General features: G+C 36.9%; 4 protein-coding genes across 5 annotated transcripts; 3 read left to right on the top strand and 1 right to left on the bottom strand.

Moving 5' to 3' along the window:
* The first annotated feature begins 772 nt into the window (after positions 1-772).
* On the top strand, positions 773-3,487 carry LOC121785456 (glutamate formimidoyltransferase-like). 2 transcript variants are annotated; one of them, XM_042183894.1, is made up of 3 exons: positions 773-812; positions 981-1,391; positions 2,820-3,487. In XM_042183894.1, exons 2-3 carry the CDS (start codon positions 1,007-1,009, stop codon positions 3,335-3,337), a joined length of 903 nt encoding a protein of 300 aa, XP_042039828.1. In that variant the 5' UTR covers positions 773-812; positions 981-1,006; the 3' UTR covers positions 3,338-3,487. The 2 variants fall into 2 exon arrangements, with proteins under 2 accessions (XP_042039828.1, XP_042039827.1); XM_042183893.1 differs by lacking the exon at positions 773-812 and having other exon boundaries at positions 819-1,391.
* Positions 3,488-6,190: 2,703 nt separating this feature from the next.
* Positions 6,191-8,195, top strand: LOC121783240 (formimidoyltransferase-cyclodeaminase-like). Its single transcript, XM_042181251.1, has 3 exons — positions 6,191-6,326; positions 6,807-7,218; positions 7,578-8,195. The coding sequence occupies exons 1-3, from the start codon at positions 6,300-6,302 to the stop codon at positions 8,096-8,098; spliced, it is 960 nt and encodes a 319-aa protein (XP_042037185.1). The 5' UTR covers positions 6,191-6,299; the 3' UTR covers positions 8,099-8,195.
* A 198-nt stretch (positions 8,196-8,393) lies between these two features.
* Positions 8,394-11,433, bottom strand: LOC121783238 (H/ACA ribonucleoprotein complex non-core subunit NAF1-like). Its single transcript, XM_042181250.1, has 3 exons — positions 10,424-11,433; positions 9,870-9,947; positions 8,394-9,762 (listed from the first exon to the last, which is right to left on the bottom strand). The coding sequence occupies exons 1-3, from the start codon at positions 11,282-11,284 to the stop codon at positions 8,518-8,520; spliced, it is 2,184 nt and encodes a 727-aa protein (XP_042037184.1). The 5' UTR covers positions 11,285-11,433; the 3' UTR covers positions 8,394-8,517.
* Positions 11,434-12,788: 1,355 nt separating this feature from the next.
* On the top strand, positions 12,789-14,085 carry LOC121784105. Its single transcript, XM_042182284.1, has 2 exons — positions 12,789-12,959; positions 13,583-14,085. Exons 1-2 carry the CDS (start codon positions 12,789-12,791, stop codon positions 13,856-13,858), a joined length of 447 nt encoding a protein of 148 aa, XP_042038218.1. The 3' UTR covers positions 13,859-14,085.
* Positions 14,086-17,873: the final 3,788 nt, after the last annotated feature.

Here is a 17,873-nt window from a genome sequence, read left to right as displayed (position 1 = left end):
AATAAATTTTTTTGGTAGGGATCTGCAGTGTTACAAACGGAAAAGTTAGGGACTTTTGCGGTAGTTCAGTCTAAAAATTATGATGTCTAGTAGACATTTATATTTGGTATCATGCTAGAATATCTCTAAAATGATTTAAGTTTGATTTGTCTTGCATTGTGATACTTTCTTTTATGGTTCCACTTTGTAACTGCCTTTTGTTTTGTTCTTGCTTTCAAGAATATGGTGAATCAAAATAAATAAATTATAAAAAAATTATGCATTACTTTTTAAGTGATGATAATGAATCTTACATTAACCCCATCATAAGGAAAATGATTTTTTTATTACGTTCATCAGTTCAAGGCATATTGCTAAAACAAATTAGACAAATACTGCAACAGAAAATTCTAACAAGAACAATGATAAACGAAATGTCAAAAATATGATCAGTAATTTGTGTCTGAATTTCGAAACTTTAAATAAATTTAATAAATTTATATTCCAAATATTCCTACTTCCATTTTGTTCAAGAGTTTTCACAGAGTAAATTAATAAATGAGACAGTCAGACAGATAAGTAAATTATGCATTTATTATTAATTATTTTGTCTTGATATTTAAATCTAGCTAGATTTTACACCAAAAGTTATTTATATTTAAAAAGTGTAAATAGGATAAAGTTTTATATGATATGGACAGAGGATTACAAGTGTAAATAGGATAAAGTTTTGGGGTTGAATGTTAAATATCCAACTAATTTATCTACAGAATATTGAAATCAAATTAGAAATTTCCTTCACTCCTTTCTTCATCGTTCCTCAACATAGTTTGGTAAGTAACAGCTGAAATTTATTGAAGAATGAAATTTCTGTCATATATTTGTGCCCATTTCATAGTCGTCGGTTTCATTTCGCAATAGACAGTAAAATTCACTAAAACTATATCCACAAAAATCTATAATTGGTTGAATTGAATACTTAACATTTTTTGTGCGTGAAGGGTTTGGGTCAAATTTAGGGCTAAAGATGCTGAAGCAAATGCTAGCTTGCTGTAAAGTGTATGTATCCGAGAGCAGAAACAAGGCAGCTCTGGAAGCCATTGAAATGGCAGCAAAGCTGATACCAGAAGCCCCCATTATCAACAAATTTGAGGATGCCACTTACAATAGAGTTGGATACACGCTGGTATCTCAAATTGGGCAGGGCCCGGATTCGTCTCCGCTAAAAAATGCAGTCTTTGAGATGGTGAAGGCTGCATTTGAGGCCATTGATCTTGGTTTGCACTGTGGGAGTCATCCGAGGCTTGGTGTAGTGGATCACATTTGTTTCCATCCGTTAAATGGCTCATCTTTGGATTGTGTTGCAGGAACTGCAAAGTCTCTGGCTGCAGATGTTGGTGCTGGGCTGCAAGGTTTGCTCTCTTGATCATTTAATTTCAAGTTTTTGTAGGGTTTTGGGGGAAAAGATTTGGTTGTGGTGTATGCATTTACTTTCTTGTTGCTTGTTGAAATGATTAGAGTTTAAGTGTTGATATCTCTTGAGTTTCTGGTTTGGTGAATGGGGGAAAAGATTTGTTTTTGGTGTATGGAATTGAGTTGAGTTGGTGTTGCTTGTTGACATGATTACGGTTTATGGTATAGGGCTTGTTGAATTTGGTGAAGATGAACCATTGTTGAAGTTGATTATCTTGTAGGTCCCGAAAAGATATGCCTAACGGGGCACGGTTTTAATATAAGTTGTTGGTGTAATGTGAGTGGAGAAATAGTCCCATTGGAGTAGTGTTAGTAACTTGGTAATGATTTAATGAGTAAGTATATTGTTAGTAGAGAAAGTGATGGGCCATGTGATAGAAATACTAGTAGTAAATAAATTGATTAACTGAGGGTAATATGATGTGCGGTAGTGTCTATAAATTGGAAAGAGATTAACTTTTGTGGACGCACCAAAATGACTATTTTTGGGGGACGGAGGGAGTATAATTCTGTCATGCTTGGTTGAATTGGGGCAGTTTGAATTCATGCTGTAGTTATTCTTGTAGTGTTTATGGCTTAATTCAAACAAAGAGAGGTAAAGAGGCACTGTCTATTTTCAGATTTCACAAGAAACTAGTAATTGATGGTTGGTTATTGTTAAAAATTATCCTCTCATGTTCGCTAATTCTATGCTGAAGTTTGGGAAGAGAGCGCCTTGACATAGAAGGAGGTGTTGATTTAAAGGGTATTTGTTGAGAGTTAGTGCAGACTCTAGAAATCATGATATGATTAAAGCTTTTTGCTTCTGCTGCTTGAGCTTGGTTCAAAAGGTGTGAAGTAGTTTAAGAAGGGCTGCAAGATTTGTAAGTGAGCGAGAAGTTTGCTATTAAGAGTGCGATAATAGTTAGAGGTGAGATGATCGATAGAGGTTGACAAAAGAGAGCATCAAAATAGCATCTATTGAGATGACAGGAGATTTGCTCACTGGTTCAGAGAAGTTGATAATGGCATTAGTGAGAAAATTTAAATCGAAGGTATGCAAATTGCGATAATGTAAATTCTGGTTATAGACATTGCTTGCTATAGTCGAATTGTAGACGTGAAATAGAGAATTTTGTCATCTTTTATAGGCTAATGCAGCATATGAAGTGGTGTTCATATTTTTGTTACGGCGTGTTGCTTCTTTTCGTTTTTACTCTCCTTCAATGGAATGAACTTAGATCATCATTTTTGTAAGTTGCTAAAATAGTAGTACTAACTTTTATCAGAAATACTAATATCTATTGATCATAATGAAAATTATCTTTTTGTTTCCTCATCGCATCAACCTTTTTCTGCTGTTGATGGATATTATACATAGCCTGCAGTGGCTACCTTCTTGTACGGAGCTGCACACGCTGAGGGAAGGTCCCTCGACACGATCAGAAGGGAGCTCGGCTACTTCAAGCCGAACGCAGATGGGAATCAGTGGGTAGGCAGCCTCCGGTCCGAGGCACTGCAGCTGAAACCCGACGATGGCCCTCCTCGTGCTGTGATGAGGAAAGGCGTCGTTGTCATTGGAGCCACAGAGTGGGTCGACAACTACAATGTCCCCATTTTCTCGACCGAAATGGCTGCAGTTCGGAGAATAGCAAAGAGGGTGAGTGGCAGAGGCGGCGGGTTTCCATCCGTGCAGTCCATGGCTCTAGCTCATGGTAAAGGGATGATCGAGGTGGCGTGCAACCTGCTGGAAACGAGCAAAGCTGATGGCGAGGATGTGCAGCAAGCAGTCGAGCGGCTCGGCAGGGAAGAAGGTATGGAGGTTGGAGAGGGATACTATACTGACCTTTCACAGAGAAAGATCATTGAGGGTTATTTTAAGTTGGCTGAACTTGCTTCCAAGTAGATTTGCAGAAGAGCAAGAAATTGATTGCAGTTTGGTATATTGCTGGCTTGTGTAATGATTTGCATAATTCTATTTTGATTCATTCTTGAATACTATTTTTCTTTATTTTGTGTTAGTAGTATTTTATTTTACGGGAAGATATCCCTAAAATCATAATCTTTGACCAGAATTTATATTTATCATGAACTTAAAACTTAGTCGTAATATTATGAATTTAAGCCTTGTAGTAAAATTTCCACGAGTTCGATTTTCTCCCAAATTGAATTTCATGTGACGCGTTAGATTATTCAAGTGGACAAATCGGTCAATATAAAGAAGACGTTTTTAATAAGTGTAAATGGTGTTAATTTGTGCATTACTCAAGGTTAAAACTTTCTGTTGTAAGATTATAAACGAAGAATAAAAGAAAACTCAAGTTTGTAGAAGATGAACTCTTGTTTTGAGAAACCGAACGGAAAACTCTTATTGATCGAGTAGTGAATATATACAGTTGATTTTTACACACACTACAATGAGTAAACAAACTAACTACTTATACTAGAACTTAAGTGAAAGAGATCTTCACGAAAGTTTGTTGAGCTAGTTCATAACTGCCTCCAATGGCTATCTTCCTTTCTCCTTATAAAGCTACAGCTCCACTATTGTCTGCAGCTTTACCGTACGCACGCATGCACCCATGCTCATGCCTTGATCAGCCAATAATGCTAACAATTTCTTTTAAATGTAACCGAAATTTCAAATCGTGAGAAATTTACTATACTATACAAATGCATTATTTCTATGATCAAATTTTAAGTTCATATTATTTTATTATTTACTCCGGATGACAGAAATAGTCCTTACATATCACCTATTAATAAAATGCGAAATAATGCGGTCACGGATATGTTCTACAATCATCCAATTAGTTCTAATTTTGCATTCAGATCACAAATTCTAATCCACTATATTATATATATGTATCGATATTTAGATCACAAATTCTAATCCAAATTTGCATTTTCAACATGATTAAAAAAACATAATAGTAGCAAACAAGCACATAACAATCATTTGGTATATGAATCAACGTCTAGTATTTGCTTATGACTAAGAATTTTGATATCTAGATTGAAACCGAATCAACAAAATTCTTCAAATCAAATGTCTTCTGATTTTGTAAGCATAAAAATAGTTATTTAAATACCAAAAATCCTAGTGACAAAATGACAATGATGCAAAACGATTTGGATGTGATAGTTTATCTTATCCACCGTTGATCTCAATCACATTTGTATATTCAATTAGACGTCCCAATCTGTCAATCATGTCATATTAGTATTTAATTACCTTTTCTTTCTTATGTTTGTCGTGAGCTATACAAAATGTATAAACAAGGATTTTGCTTTTTGGGATATTGAAAATCTTGGTTGCTACGGAATGTGACGTGTAATTCTAGATAATGCTACAACTAAGCTTAACTTAAATTATTAACATCAGGCTTAGAAAAACATTTCTATTAATTTTTAATAAATTAATTCTATATTTATACCGATTTATATGGCTCAATAATTGCGTGCTATCAAAAGTTTGGATGCCGTAAATACTTGTACGACGCGTTGATATATATTTAAATATTTAATTCAATCATTGTTTCCATGACAGAGTACGATTCACCCTAAGTCCCTAACATACATTTTAATAGAGTACTAGGTGTGTAAATATATTTTATATATACATAAAAATCAAATATTTCATTCCTCCTATTATAAGTTATTAGCATTTTTATTGAATTATCTCATTGTTAAATTGAGCTATTGCAATTTGAGCAACACTAAGTTGGATTCAAGTTTCCCACTTTTATCTTTCTTATATAAAATACTCATTTCATCCACAAAAAATAGTTCCATTTTTGCTATTTTGAAATGCTCACAAAATATAGTATCATTTCAAAAATAAATACATTCTCTCATACTTTATCTACTTTTTCTCCCTTATCATTCTCTACTTTTTCTCCCTTCTCTCATACTTTACTTACTTTTTTTTCTCAATCTATCTTACTTTACCAATTTATTACTCCTCCCGTCCCATTAGAAATGAAACATTTGTTTTCAGCATGAAATTTTATATAGTGTTGTTTTTGTGAATTAATAAGGAGAGAATAAAGTAAGAGAGATGAAAAACTAGAGATGATGTCATTTCCAATTTAGGAAATATTTCATTTTTAATGAGATAACCTAAAAAAGAAAATGTTTCATTTTTAATGGAACAAAGGGAATATTAAAACTGGTGCCGTCCATAAATGAAACTCTTTTTTTTTGTAAACAGATGGAGTATTCATTAACATTTTTTTCTCTATTTTACTATATTCAACCACTCCACCTAAAATTTTACTAATGGAGTACTCTTTTTTTAAGTACTATCTCCGTCCCATAATAAGTGTCATATTTTCCCATTTCGGTCCGTCACACAATAAGAGTCATATTTCACTTTTATCATAAATAGTAAGTAGACCTCACATTCCACCAACCAATTCTACTCACATTTTATTTTATTATAAAACTAATATATATATAAGTGGAACTCATAATCCACTAATTTATTCAACCCATTTTTTTAGATTTTTTAAAACTCATGCCCACACTAAATGTGACATTTAATATGGGACGGATGTAGTAACAAAGCAGAGATTTTTTCATTTCAAAATGAAAGGTAAAGTAAAACGTACATGAGCAAACTACAAAAATGTCGCAATCAACATATGTTGCATGTGTACTTATTTTAATCTATTATTCCCTACAATTTTATTTTATTTATCAAGAATGACACGTCGAGGTGGAGTGGGTGTTTGGCTAATAATATATGTGGCATCAATGCTGAGTCAAGAACACACGGATTACACCTCCTGTTCCAACAGATATCAAAGATCATTTCTTTTTCGGTTGATCATTTTCGCAGGAGAAAAGGCTCCACACACAGTGAAATGGATTTTAACCAAACTTTTGATAATGTAAGTTCTCATTTTACTTCTCTGTTTATTTTGCTTCTGTTTTCCTTTTTTTCCCTTTTCTTAAATTGATGTAGTTAAATTTCATTATGTCACCTCTTTAATTTGAGAAGACAGTGTTAGTGAGAACAATGATTTAACTGTAATTATGGATTATTAAAAAAATAAGTCTTAATTTTCTGGGAAGAAAAAAGAAATGAGTGAAACAGAAGAGCAGCTGAGGAACATCCTGAGTAAAAATTCAAATGGAATTTACTCTTAATTTGATGTCAAAAGGAACAAACAGTTCAAGGTTTTATATATGCAATTGAGAGTTTAAAAATGTTGAATGTCTGCTTAATGATAATTGATTAATTGATGATTGATGATTCTAGGGTTCATGATTTAGTTCTCAGAAGCTAATGTTATGTTTTCTTTTGTAATATTGAAAAAAACTTCAAAATTAGCTGAAAATTTCCCCAAATTTGGTTACTTTTGGCTTAGGACAAGAAGAAAACGATGAAGCAGTCAATGCTGCTTTGCTGCAAGGTCTACATTTCCGAATCAAGGAATGATGCGGCCCTCGATCTGATCGAGCGGGCAGCAAGGCGCGATGGGGAGACCGTGATCGTTAACAAGTTCAAGGACGATGACTACAACAGAGTACGATACAATCTTGTATCTTACGTTGTTCATGACAGCTTAGGCTGTCCAATCTACACTCCCCTGCAGCAGAGTGTTGTGGCCATGGCTGAGGCTGCCTATGGAGCCGTGAACCTCGAGGCGCACAGCGGGGCCCACCCCCGGCTGGGTGTCGTGGATGATATTGTGTGCCACCCGTTGGCCCGAGCCTCGTTGGACGAAGCTGCCTGGCTTGCAAAGACCATTGCCTCAGATATTGGGAGCAGATTTCAAGGTGTCTTGGTTTTCTCTATATCTTGATGAATTTGGTTGAATCTTGAAAATCTGCCTTGGTTATATTATGATGGTTGAGTTTTGAAATTGTGTGTATTTATTGAGACATTTTGTCATTAATCTTGAAATTGTGTCTATTTGAATCTTGAAAATGTGCCTATTTTGTTTGAAACATTTTGATGCTTGAGTTTTGAAATTGTGTCTATTTATTGAAGCCTTTTGTGATTGGATGTTTAAAATTTGGTTGAAATTGTGTCTATTTGTTTGGAGCATTTTGCAATATGTAACTTCTTTGAATCTTGAAATTGTATCTATTTGTTAAAGCATTTCGTGATGTGCTGTTGTTTCAAAATAATGCAGTGCCAGTCTACCTATACGGAGCAGCCCACCCGACAGGGAGGGCGCTGGAGGCCATCAGACGTGAGCTCGGCTTCTACCGGCCCAACTTCATGGGCAATCAATGGGCCGGCTGGGCGCAGCCGGAGATTCTGCCAGAGAAACCCGACTTAGGGCCGGAATCCGTCTCACGGGCTCGAGGAGTTGCGATGGTCGGGGCGCGTCCTTGGGTTTCCACCTACAACGTGCCGATCATGTCCACGGACGTCTCTGCCACAAGACGGATAGCTCTCATGGTGAGTGCCCGGGGTGGAGGCCTTCCCACGGTGCAGACACTAGGGCTCGTTCACGGGGAGGACTCGACTGAGATAGCTTGTATGCTGCTCGAACCGAACCAGATCGGGGCCGACCGGGTTCAGAAACAGGTGGAGCTGCTGGCTGCAGGTTTAGGGCTTGATGTGGAGAAGGGCTACTTCACAGATGTTCCTCCAGAAATTATAATTGAGAGATACGTAAAATCCATTTCTAATGATTCTTCTCCTTGAAATGGTTTTGTATGTGTTGATTCCTTTTGTCAGTGTATCAAGCCAAATTGAGATGACAGAACTGGAATTTGAATAATGTATGTATGTTCTTGCTTTACATTCTGAGACTACTTTCATTGATGATTCATCTTCAATAATAGGAAAAATAAACATGAAATCACATAAAACAACGAAATCACATTGAAAGGACAATTTCAAGTTTCAACCGATCCCCACTTAAAATTTACTAAAGATAAGAACGCAGGGGCTTAGGGCTGTTGACAATTTTGAGGTTAAAGCTCACAAGAAGAAAAAGTCAACATAAAAACATGATTAAATATTAGATACATGTAAGTTGTAACTACAAGAAAATAATGTTTTGAAAAGGGAAGAACAAAACTTTGGCAGAAAAATTGGGATCTATTTTTCTATAGAAGGGCTCAAGAATGCCTGCCACCACCATAACGCCCACGGCCTCTGTGATTCCCTCTTCCACCATGAGGGCCGCTACGACGGCCACCACCACGGCTTCCATTGAAACTCATGGCTGGAGGCTGTGGCTGACCATCTGAAGAAACCTGAGTCTGAACTGCTTGCTCTCCAGCACCATTCAGAGGCAGCGGCGGTGGACCTTGGTGGCCCTGCACTCCAAACTGAGGCCGTGGGGGACCTTGCTGGCCCTGCGCTCCAAACTGAGGCTGTTGTGGACCTTGCTGGCCCTGCGCTCCAAACTGAGGCCGTGGTGGACCTTGCTGGCCCTGCGCTCCAAACTGAGGCTGTGGTGGACCTTGCCGGCCCTGCACTGCAAACTGCGATGTGTTCTGATCCATAGGCCAAGGTGGAATTATCCCACCAATATTTGGTAGTCCAGCCATTGGATTGAAGTTTGGTGGCATTCCTGGTATCATACCGATTTGCTGTTGAAATGGTGCACCAGTCGGGTACAGGTACGGTAGGTTTTGCTGCATCCACAGCATGCCATTTGGTGGGAGTCCAGCAAGAAGGTTTGCATTTAGCTGCTGATGTTGTGGAAACCCATTGTTCCAACTTCCATTCGGAGGAGGAAATGCTTGTGCTTGAGGCCTATGTGGGAACGAAGGAGGAATCACGCCTTGATCACCAACAGAACCCTGTCTAGAGCCTGAGCCTTGGTGATGACTGTCTTGGTTTGACGGTGTTCCAACACGAGGAGCGAAACGTTGGTCTTCGCCACCTGGAGGAGTTTGTGCAGTAGAATTGTTATTGTTCCAGCTCCTTCTCTGATTCTTCTGCTGTCGTTTCTCCTTCCTCTTGTTATTGGGCTTGTAATCATTCGCACCCCTTTTCTTCATCTTCATCATTCTCCTGTACTCAGCCTCTTTCTCGTCATCTGAAAATTCACCATCCTCAGACAGCTCTTCATCGTTCTCATTAGATGCATCATACCCTTTCTGGTAGAGATTATTGTTATTGAGTACATGATCTGCAAACTCTGCGACAAACGAGATCAAGGTGCCTTGCTGGATCCCTGTGGGGACTTCCTCCTCGGAGTTGTATCTCACAATGTAGAAAGGGTTCTTGACGGGCCCAAAGATTTCATCGATAATCCCCAGCGGTGATCTGCTCTCAGTAATCCAAAGAATTGAGCCCTCGTTGAGAGGATCGTGTTTCTCAACTCCTTCCACAATCACTTGGGCGCCAATCATCTGTTCAATGTTAATAATATTACTCAATCCAAGGACAAAGCAAAGAAAACATCATTAACGATTGGCAAAGTATAGTATTTGGTAGCAATGTAGAAAAGATGTTTTACCGACAAAACTGTTCCAACCGGAAGGGTTTCATGATGTGGTTCCAAGGTCACATTAACAGAAGGAACTGGAGGCAGATCCTGCATAGTAAAAAAAGAAAGATTATAACAAACATAAGCTTCGTCCCAAGTTTAGGCGCAAACACAACTACAGAGAACAAAACTATGAAAATAGAATGCATCATAAGAAGTGTATGAGCAGGCGTACACGTTCCATTTGTGATAATGGTGTTTTATACCTTCTTTTACATTGCTCAAAATGAAGTTTTTTCACAAAAGACAAGCAACAAAGGGCACCAACAGCTGTGCTTCTTTCTCAAAACGTGTTCAACAATACCTTCACTAATCATTTTCTTAGTTCAAGCATATATCCAAATTTTGACATTCTTTAAACTTTGAAGATTAAAATACATTCAACAATAGTGACCAATATTTCACAAGTTACGCAGCACAACACAATATTGCAATAAACATGACAGATAAATTAGATGGAATTCATGCCTATGTATAGATTCAAAATATAATCCACCACAATTCATGAACACACAATCACAAACCTCAAGCTCATTCTTAGATTTGATTGGTCCGCCTCCACCACCATCCTCATCTTCAATGTCACTCCATGAAACCATCTCTTCTAGCTCCGACATCACAATCTCACCATCCTCCATCTCAGTCTCTGCATCACCACTACTATCTCCATTCTTGCCTTTCTTTTTACCATCATCCTCATCCTCACCACTACTAGACGATGAGGATGATGAATCCGACGTGCTCCCACTCCCATCTCCATCATCCACACTCTCATCAACTTTATTATCATTCCCACTAACTCCTAGCACATCACCATCACTCTCCATCCTACCGCAACTACCAATCCCCATCTTCACACTCTTCGACTTGTCATCAACCGCAGTTTCTTCACTTCCATTATTCTCACATTTCAGTGAAGCAACAACTGGAACACTTAGATTTTCTACTGCACCATCTAAGCTCACTTTCCCAAGCTGCTCCTCAATCAAACACCCTAAATCCCCCAATTTCCTCTCACATCCATCACCTCCAACTCCCTCACTACCCTTTTCAACACACTTCTCAACAACACCCCCAATTTCCCCATCTTCCAGCCCTAAACACGACAAAGGTTCCGCCTTTACACCCTCTCGACAAATTTCATCTCCCAAAACATCGAATTCCTTCTCAACATCAACTAATTCACCTCTCAAATAAGCCATATCCGCACCGGGGCCTTCCGTGAACCAACCGTTGATGGCATCAAAATCGAGAAACGAATCAGAAAACGAAGAAGGGAAATCGTCCAGCTCCGGAAAGAGTAGGTCGGTTGCTCTCTTAGTGACGTCTTCGTTCTCCTCTGCTTTCGCTCCTTCAACAGCGGAACTATGCAAGAAACCAACCATGTTGGGCAGTGGGAATTAGGGCTGTTGAGGTCGATAGGTTCATGATTTTTGTGATATAGCAGATGGGAAATACATATATAGATGCGGAATTGAAGAAGAAATGTGGGCTTTGTATGAAAGAGAGGATTTCCTAAACCCTAGGGTTTAGATGCAGCATGGTTTATATACGATATTTGTGCTCCCCTCAATTTTTGTTTTTACCCTTTTTCCTTGTCGCCAAATTTGTTTTACTTTACTTTCTTTATATATTTAAACTACATCTTCTAAGCATATTTAATCACAGTAAATATTGTGATTCTAAAACATAATTTATGTTTCATTTTAATTATATAAATCTTGAATGAGGTTTTTTTAACAAAGCCAAGATCAATTATAGTCTATTCATATAAATATATTAAATTATTTAAGAGTTTAAGTCTTATCAAACATTATTCTTATCCAATGTCCTAATTTTTTAAAATAATTACATTAATAATATTTTATTTTATGTACACATAATATGAGTAGATTTTTCATTATCTATTGAAATGATCATGCATCCACATTTTTATTTAAATGTTTTAGTCATTGAATTTTACAATCTAGATCTTTAATTTCTATGTATTTATTATGAATGCTCTAAATAATAAAAAATAGAAATGACAGTATTCATCATTAAGTTTTAGTTTGATTGGCTAGCCCGAATTCAAGCATACAAGATTAGAGTTGGAAACTAATTACCCATTAAAAATTTAATTTGATTACCCCGTAAATCCAGTAGAGCTGATTTGAAATCCGATGAGTTTGACATCATAAAAAAGAATAGTAAAGAAAGAAGGCAAAAAAATGAATTTGAATCTTTGAATTTTGAACCATATGAAATTGTCTATTTTGGTTCTCAATAGTTAATCCAACAAAGAGTAAAAATTTAGTTGTCCACCTTATTGCTACATGATATGTTAAATCTATTTAGCTGCAAAATGTAACAGTAAAAAATAAGTGAAGAAAAAATAATTTATGCAATTATGATTGTTGGACATGTTATATGTGAATATGTTTGCATCACTTACTTTTTATTCATCGATGAGGTTGTAGGAGATCAAATTATAAAAAATTTAATACTGTAGTAAAAAAAATAATATACTATGTAAAAAATAATTGCGTTCAAACACACTAATCTTAATTGATCCGAAAACTATCATTGTTTTATACTTAAAATAATGCAAGATATAATCTAAGATTCAGTTATTGTGAAATTATTTTAGTCAAGGGTCAGCTATGACTAATTATCTCATGATTATCCATTGGAAGATTGAATCTCATGAGCTAAACACATTATAAATTTAATCTCGTATACAATCTTGCAAACCGAACACCCCCTTATTCCATTAAATCGGATCGCAATTTTGCCAGATCAGCCGTTCACTAGTTTGGGCTCGGGTCGGACTGGGCCAAGTTTTCTGGGACCCGATTAAACTTTATCAGTAGAGCTCGATATTCTTCTCGAATTCCGTTTTCAAATCTCATGAATCTTCAAATGATCGTCTCTTCAGTAGCTCCGCCGCCAGCTGTCGGCTCCGGAATTTGTTTCCGGCGGCCCAGTGCGTCGCTTAAAACGAGGGTTAGTGACGCCCACCTCATTTCAGCTTCCACAAAGCTCTCTTCTCCGTCTTCCACCTTTTTCCCCGTCCGAAAGGTGAGCTAATGTCTCGATTAAACGCTGCAAATCGAATTTAGGCATGTGAGCGTTTCAGTTTTGTTAGCGTGATTTTACACCAAATGGAGTTTCTTGGGGAGCTAATTACGTTGAGGCAAGCCGGTTCATGTTCCGAATTTTCTCAAGTATGCACCACAAAGAATGGCAGCAACAATTTAGAGCTTCAAATATTCAATCTATGGTAGAATGGTGTATGGACTCCCGCACTTTATAGAATACTGCCCAGCCCATTTTAGGTCTCTTAAATGATTTTTTGATACTCTTTGATTCTCGTGAGTCCTCTTTTTTTGTATTGTCTATGTTAGATTGTGCTGAGAAATTTACTTCAACTGTTGTCGTTCGAAACATGTGAAGAAATCTTATGGGAAGCATTCTTTCGGAAATTGTTTGATGAGTTGGCTAAATCGTTGACATCTAATAACAATATTATGTTTGTAAGGAAATTTTAGTTTTGGTTTATCCTTAGACTGGTAAGGCTAAGACGATTACATCAATCCCCTGTGTTGTACTTTCCTTTCAAGATATAAGTTTATTCATTTGGATGTATAATTTGTGAAAGCTTGTATTGTTGTCCAATACTTTCTTCACTATTTGGAAAACAGGATGTCATTGGCAGCTTCAAAGCTTTTGAGATCAAACTTGGTGATAGAGTTTCTGTGTCCACAAAGGCGGAAAATTACCTTGAACCTGAACCTGGGAAACAAGATTTTATGAGCACAGATGCTTTGACATTAAAATTTGAGGATGCTATTTTCTTAGAACCAGCATCATCTCCTACTGCAAAGAAATCGAAGAAGGAAGGTCCTGAGTCATCTTCTGCTGCAAAGAATTCGAAAAGGAAAAGAATCCCAAGCGACTTAGCACTAGTGCTGCTTTGATAAAAAGCGCTGACCATTTCCAAATCTTCAGATATCCTCTTGTAACAGAGTCTGCAATAAAGGCAATGTTGGAATGTAACACTTTGGTTTTGTCGTCGACAAACGTGCTGATAAAAAGAATATCAAAGAGGCTGCTATAAGTATGTTTAAGATAAGGGTCAAGAAAGTGAATACTTCGATCACGCCTGATGGAACCAAGAAGGCTTATATCATGCTCCCACCGGATTGCAAGGCTGCGGACGTGGCTAAGAGGATTAAAATCTTGTGAAGATCATACATGTGATCCTGATTCCTGACCTTGCGATTTCGCTCTACAATAACATTTTTTTGATTATCAACATTCAGGTATATTAATCCATAGATGTTTTGCCTTTGGTTCTGAAGCTGTTTAGTTCCTCTTAAAAATCTGGCACTAACTCACCATTCGCCTTATAACTGGATCCGGTTTTTTCCTTCTACCCGTGAATGAGTATAATGAGGGACGTTCGTTAGTTATGGGCAGGCGTCTGGATGTGTTTAGTATCAACGGACCTTTTTTGTTGATTGTTAGTGATAAATGTTGACACTAGGGAAAAACCAACTGAAATCTTCTGAACTTTTTATGTTTCTTGTGAAGGAAAGTGGAGGATGGGATTCTTGTGTGTCAGTTGAAACAAATGGAGAATAGGCAGTTGATTTTTGTTATATCTTAAGGGCCTATGTTGTAGTGTGGTGTGTGTATTTTCTTAGTTAGGATTAGGGATGTCAATGTAGCCCGTAACCCGTGGGCTGGCCCGAATAGCCCGCCAAATTTATAGGGTTAGGGTTGGAAATTTCTAGCCCGATAAAATCACAACCGATTAGCCCGCACCCGATTAACCCGCAACCCATTAGGGCCAGACCCTAAAACCCGATGGGCTGGCCCGAAAACCCGATAAAATTTCTATTATTCTATTTTTTTTACTCTCAATTCGACATTTCATTGATTAATATTAACTAAAAAAATAACTTTCAATTTTATATTAAATATACAAATTATATATTTAATTTTTATTAATATAATAATTGATAAATAAATTAAAAACTTCAAATTCACAAAAAAATATATTTAAATTTCTAAAACATGCATTAAAATTTTACGAAATATCTCAAATATTACTATTTGATCATGTTTATGATTGAGTTTAAGCATATATCTTAAATATATCATAATTAAATGTTTTACATTGTATGAATATTAGTAATTTTAATCATTATATATTGGATTGATCGCATGTTAATATTATCGGTAGCAACCCGATTAACCCGATGGGCTAGCCCGAAACCCGAGCTTTTAGTTAGGGCTGAACTTTTATAACCCGAAAAAATCACAACCCGATTAGCCCACACCCGATTGACCCGCAACCCGAGTAGGGTTGGCCCGAAACCCGACGGGCCAGCCCGATTGACATCCCTAGTTAGGATAATGAACTGGATTAGTTTTGTGGATTACGCTTGATATGCATATGTATTAACTGCCGTTTTCATCAATGACTATGAAGTTGTGTTTACCATCACATGCTGATAATTCTGTCCTTTTGTCCATTTCACTATTACGATATTATCCTCACTGGAGCCCTTAATTCTTTCTAGCTTCGACTCTCGAGTCCCTAGAATCTCCCGAAATGTAGTTGCTCAAGCCTTCCTTCCTCACTCGAGTTGAATGTAACAGAAAATGTCAATGGGCTCTAAAAGTGAAATGGCTACAAAATTACTAAAAGCACTCCGAGGAAGGAAACACACAAGCTAGGTAGTCTCCCATTTCCCAATGCTTTCTAACCAACGGTAAACACATAACAAAATTAGGGCATCAACCAAAACAGACATCTGCTTCAGCTGTAGCATTCCTCGCCTGAATTTGTTCCATCCACCATCTGGAGACTGGAATGAGCTCCACAAGGGAATGAAATTCAAGATGTGGATATTAACCCACATCACCTACTGGATAAGCCTCCCAATCCATCCATTTCCCCACTGCAAAACATGCCCTAACAGTATTAATGTGGTGGTTGTGTTATGCTGCTTATGTGGACATTAGCAGCAATGGATGTTATGGAGTTACTTATGAGGTCTGACAGCTTTATGTGTTCTTGTAATAACAGATGCTTGATGATCAAGACCCTGTACTTCTTTGCCAACTTTCTAGGTATGTTCATGAGCTGTCTTTGTGATTTCTTTCCACTTGATATGTTGGCATGTTCATATTCTCACAGTTCAAAGCATAGGTTTGGACAGAAGAATTCAAGAATGGGGATACATATGTGATGGTTTGTAAGAAGAGACAATTAATTTAGACATTACTTTTATCCTATGGATAATAGACTGACTACTGAGAAAGAGTTTCATAGTTATCATATCAAGATTTTCATTATGCTTGTGGGGTTCTGGTTCTGGTGGTTTACATTATTCTTATCCTTGATTAACAGATGTACGATTGTAGTAATATATAAATGTATCTTCATAAAGATTCATTATTCAATTGTCTAGTTCTTACTCTAAAGATGGTTTCTACAACATCCCATCCTTGAAATTAAATTAAAGAACCTTGGATACTTTACTCTCACTTTGAATGCATTCAAATATATATCACCATAATTAAAGTTATACTCCCATCATGAGTATCCAAAATAATAGTAATAGTTACAATATGTTCACTAATGTGAGTTTTTTCTAAAATAAAATTTATTTGCATAAAGTTTTTTTTAAACATAATTTTATAAAAGTTGAGATGAATTTAGAGATGCCAATCCACCAACTACGACTTTGCACATTTTTTCTAAAATAAAATTTATTCGCATAAAGTTTTTTTTAAACATAATTTTATAAAAGTTGAGATGAATTTAGAGATGCCAATCCACCAACTACGACTTTAACTTAGCAGTGTTGTTTATTGACAAAATTGGAAAAAAAACTCATGTGTTCCATTCAACATAGCTTTCATGACTATTGCTCCACAACAAACTGGGACAACTATTGAATTAATAGCAAGGAAATATTTATTCGTAGTCTATTTTCGCTATAGTGTAGTTCTTCAAACTCAAATATATATGAAACGAATATTAGCTAAACACTCTATTTTGCCCGCGAATAAAATTCACAAAGTTGGTTATTGTGAAAACTACAATTTGTGCGAACATAATATTGCACTGAACATAAAAAAAAATCAGTATATTTCACATGGAACCAATTTTGCATTATAAAAAATTGGAACTTTAATTTTTCGCTCATGATATTTAAAACTCAGGTGTTGCATTCATCCAACGAAGAAATGTATCTACTGTATATCTTCACGATCAGATGAGTGAAACTGATGAACTATGAACGGAAAACCATTTTAAGCCCTTTCGGTCGTCTACAACGAATGGGTTCGAATGAGGGACAATTCGGGTTTTTTTCAGTGCGATTAATTTCACGGTGAATATTACTATGAATTTTTATCCCTAACTAGTGCTCTCACAACCAAAATTGTATATACCAAAAAATAGTACTCCCTCCGTCCCATAGTAGATGTCACACTTTCCTTTTTAGTTTGTGTTGGAGAAGATTACGGAGATCACGAAGAATATTCTCCAAATTACCGAAGATTTGGAAGAATTATACTGTACCAAACATAGAAGATGCTGAATCAATGTAATTAATTTTATTACCTTGTATAGCAGCTCATAGTCCTATATTATAGTACTCTTTATACAAGAATTACATCAATGAAATACAGAATTCTCCTATTACCGATCCCTTTGAACATGGTATCAGAGCCCAGGTGGCTATGGGTTGTGCCTGGATGAGCCCCGGTTAGGGTCGGGCCCTGAAGGACTCGGGTTAGAGTCGGGCCCAGGATGACCCAGGGGCCAGGGTTGGAACGACCCACGTTTGTGTCGACTGCGTTCCCGATGCGGTCTCGGTTTGAGGGGAGGTTTGTTGGGTTACAAACCCATCCCACAACGGATGAGGGAGGGAAGTTGGAAGGTGTATATAATTCATGTCCAACCCCAATTAG

The sequence above is a fragment of the Salvia splendens genome, chromosome 21 (assembly GCF_004379255.2).
Source record: "Salvia splendens isolate huo1 chromosome 21, SspV2, whole genome shotgun sequence".
Lineage (NCBI taxonomy): Eukaryota > Viridiplantae > Streptophyta > Magnoliopsida > Lamiales > Lamiaceae > Salvia > Salvia splendens.
The sequence above is the reverse complement of the archived record's forward strand: the minus strand, read 5'-3'. Positions and strand labels throughout refer to the sequence as shown.

Coding starts and splice junctions, on each gene's coding strand:
- LOC121785456 (XM_042183894.1), top strand. CDS start 1,007: ATGCTGAAGCAAATGCTAGCTTGCTGTAAAGTGTATGTATCCGAGAGC. Junction 1,392..2,819: donor TGTTGGTGCTGGGCTGCAAG/GTTTGCTCTCTT, acceptor CATAGCCTGCAG/TGGCTACCTTCTTGTACGGA.
- LOC121783240 (XM_042181251.1), top strand. CDS start 6,300: ATGGATTTTAACCAAACTTTTGATAAT. Junction 6,327..6,806: donor TTAACCAAACTTTTGATAAT/GTAAGTTCTCAT, acceptor CTTTTGGCTTAG/GACAAGAAGAAAACGATGAA. Junction 7,219..7,577: donor TATTGGGAGCAGATTTCAAG/GTGTCTTGGTTT, acceptor AAAATAATGCAG/TGCCAGTCTACCTATACGGA.
- LOC121783238 (XM_042181250.1), bottom strand. CDS start 11,284: ATGGTTGGTTTCTTGCATAGTTCCGCTGTTGAAGGAGCGAAAGCAGAG. Junction 9,948..10,423: donor AATCTAAGAATGAGCTTGAG/GTTTGTGATTGT, acceptor TTTACTATGCAG/GATCTGCCTCCAGTTCCTTC. Junction 9,763..9,869: donor CGGTTGGAACAGTTTTGTCG/GTAAAACATCTT, acceptor AACATTGAACAG/ATGATTGGCGCCCAAGTGAT.
- LOC121784105 (XM_042182284.1), top strand. CDS start 12,789: ATGAATCTTCAAATGATCGTCTCTTCAGTAGCTCCGCCGCCAGCTGTC. Junction 12,960..13,582: donor CCTTTTTCCCCGTCCGAAAG/GTGAGCTAATGT, acceptor TTTGGAAAACAG/GATGTCATTGGCAGCTTCAA.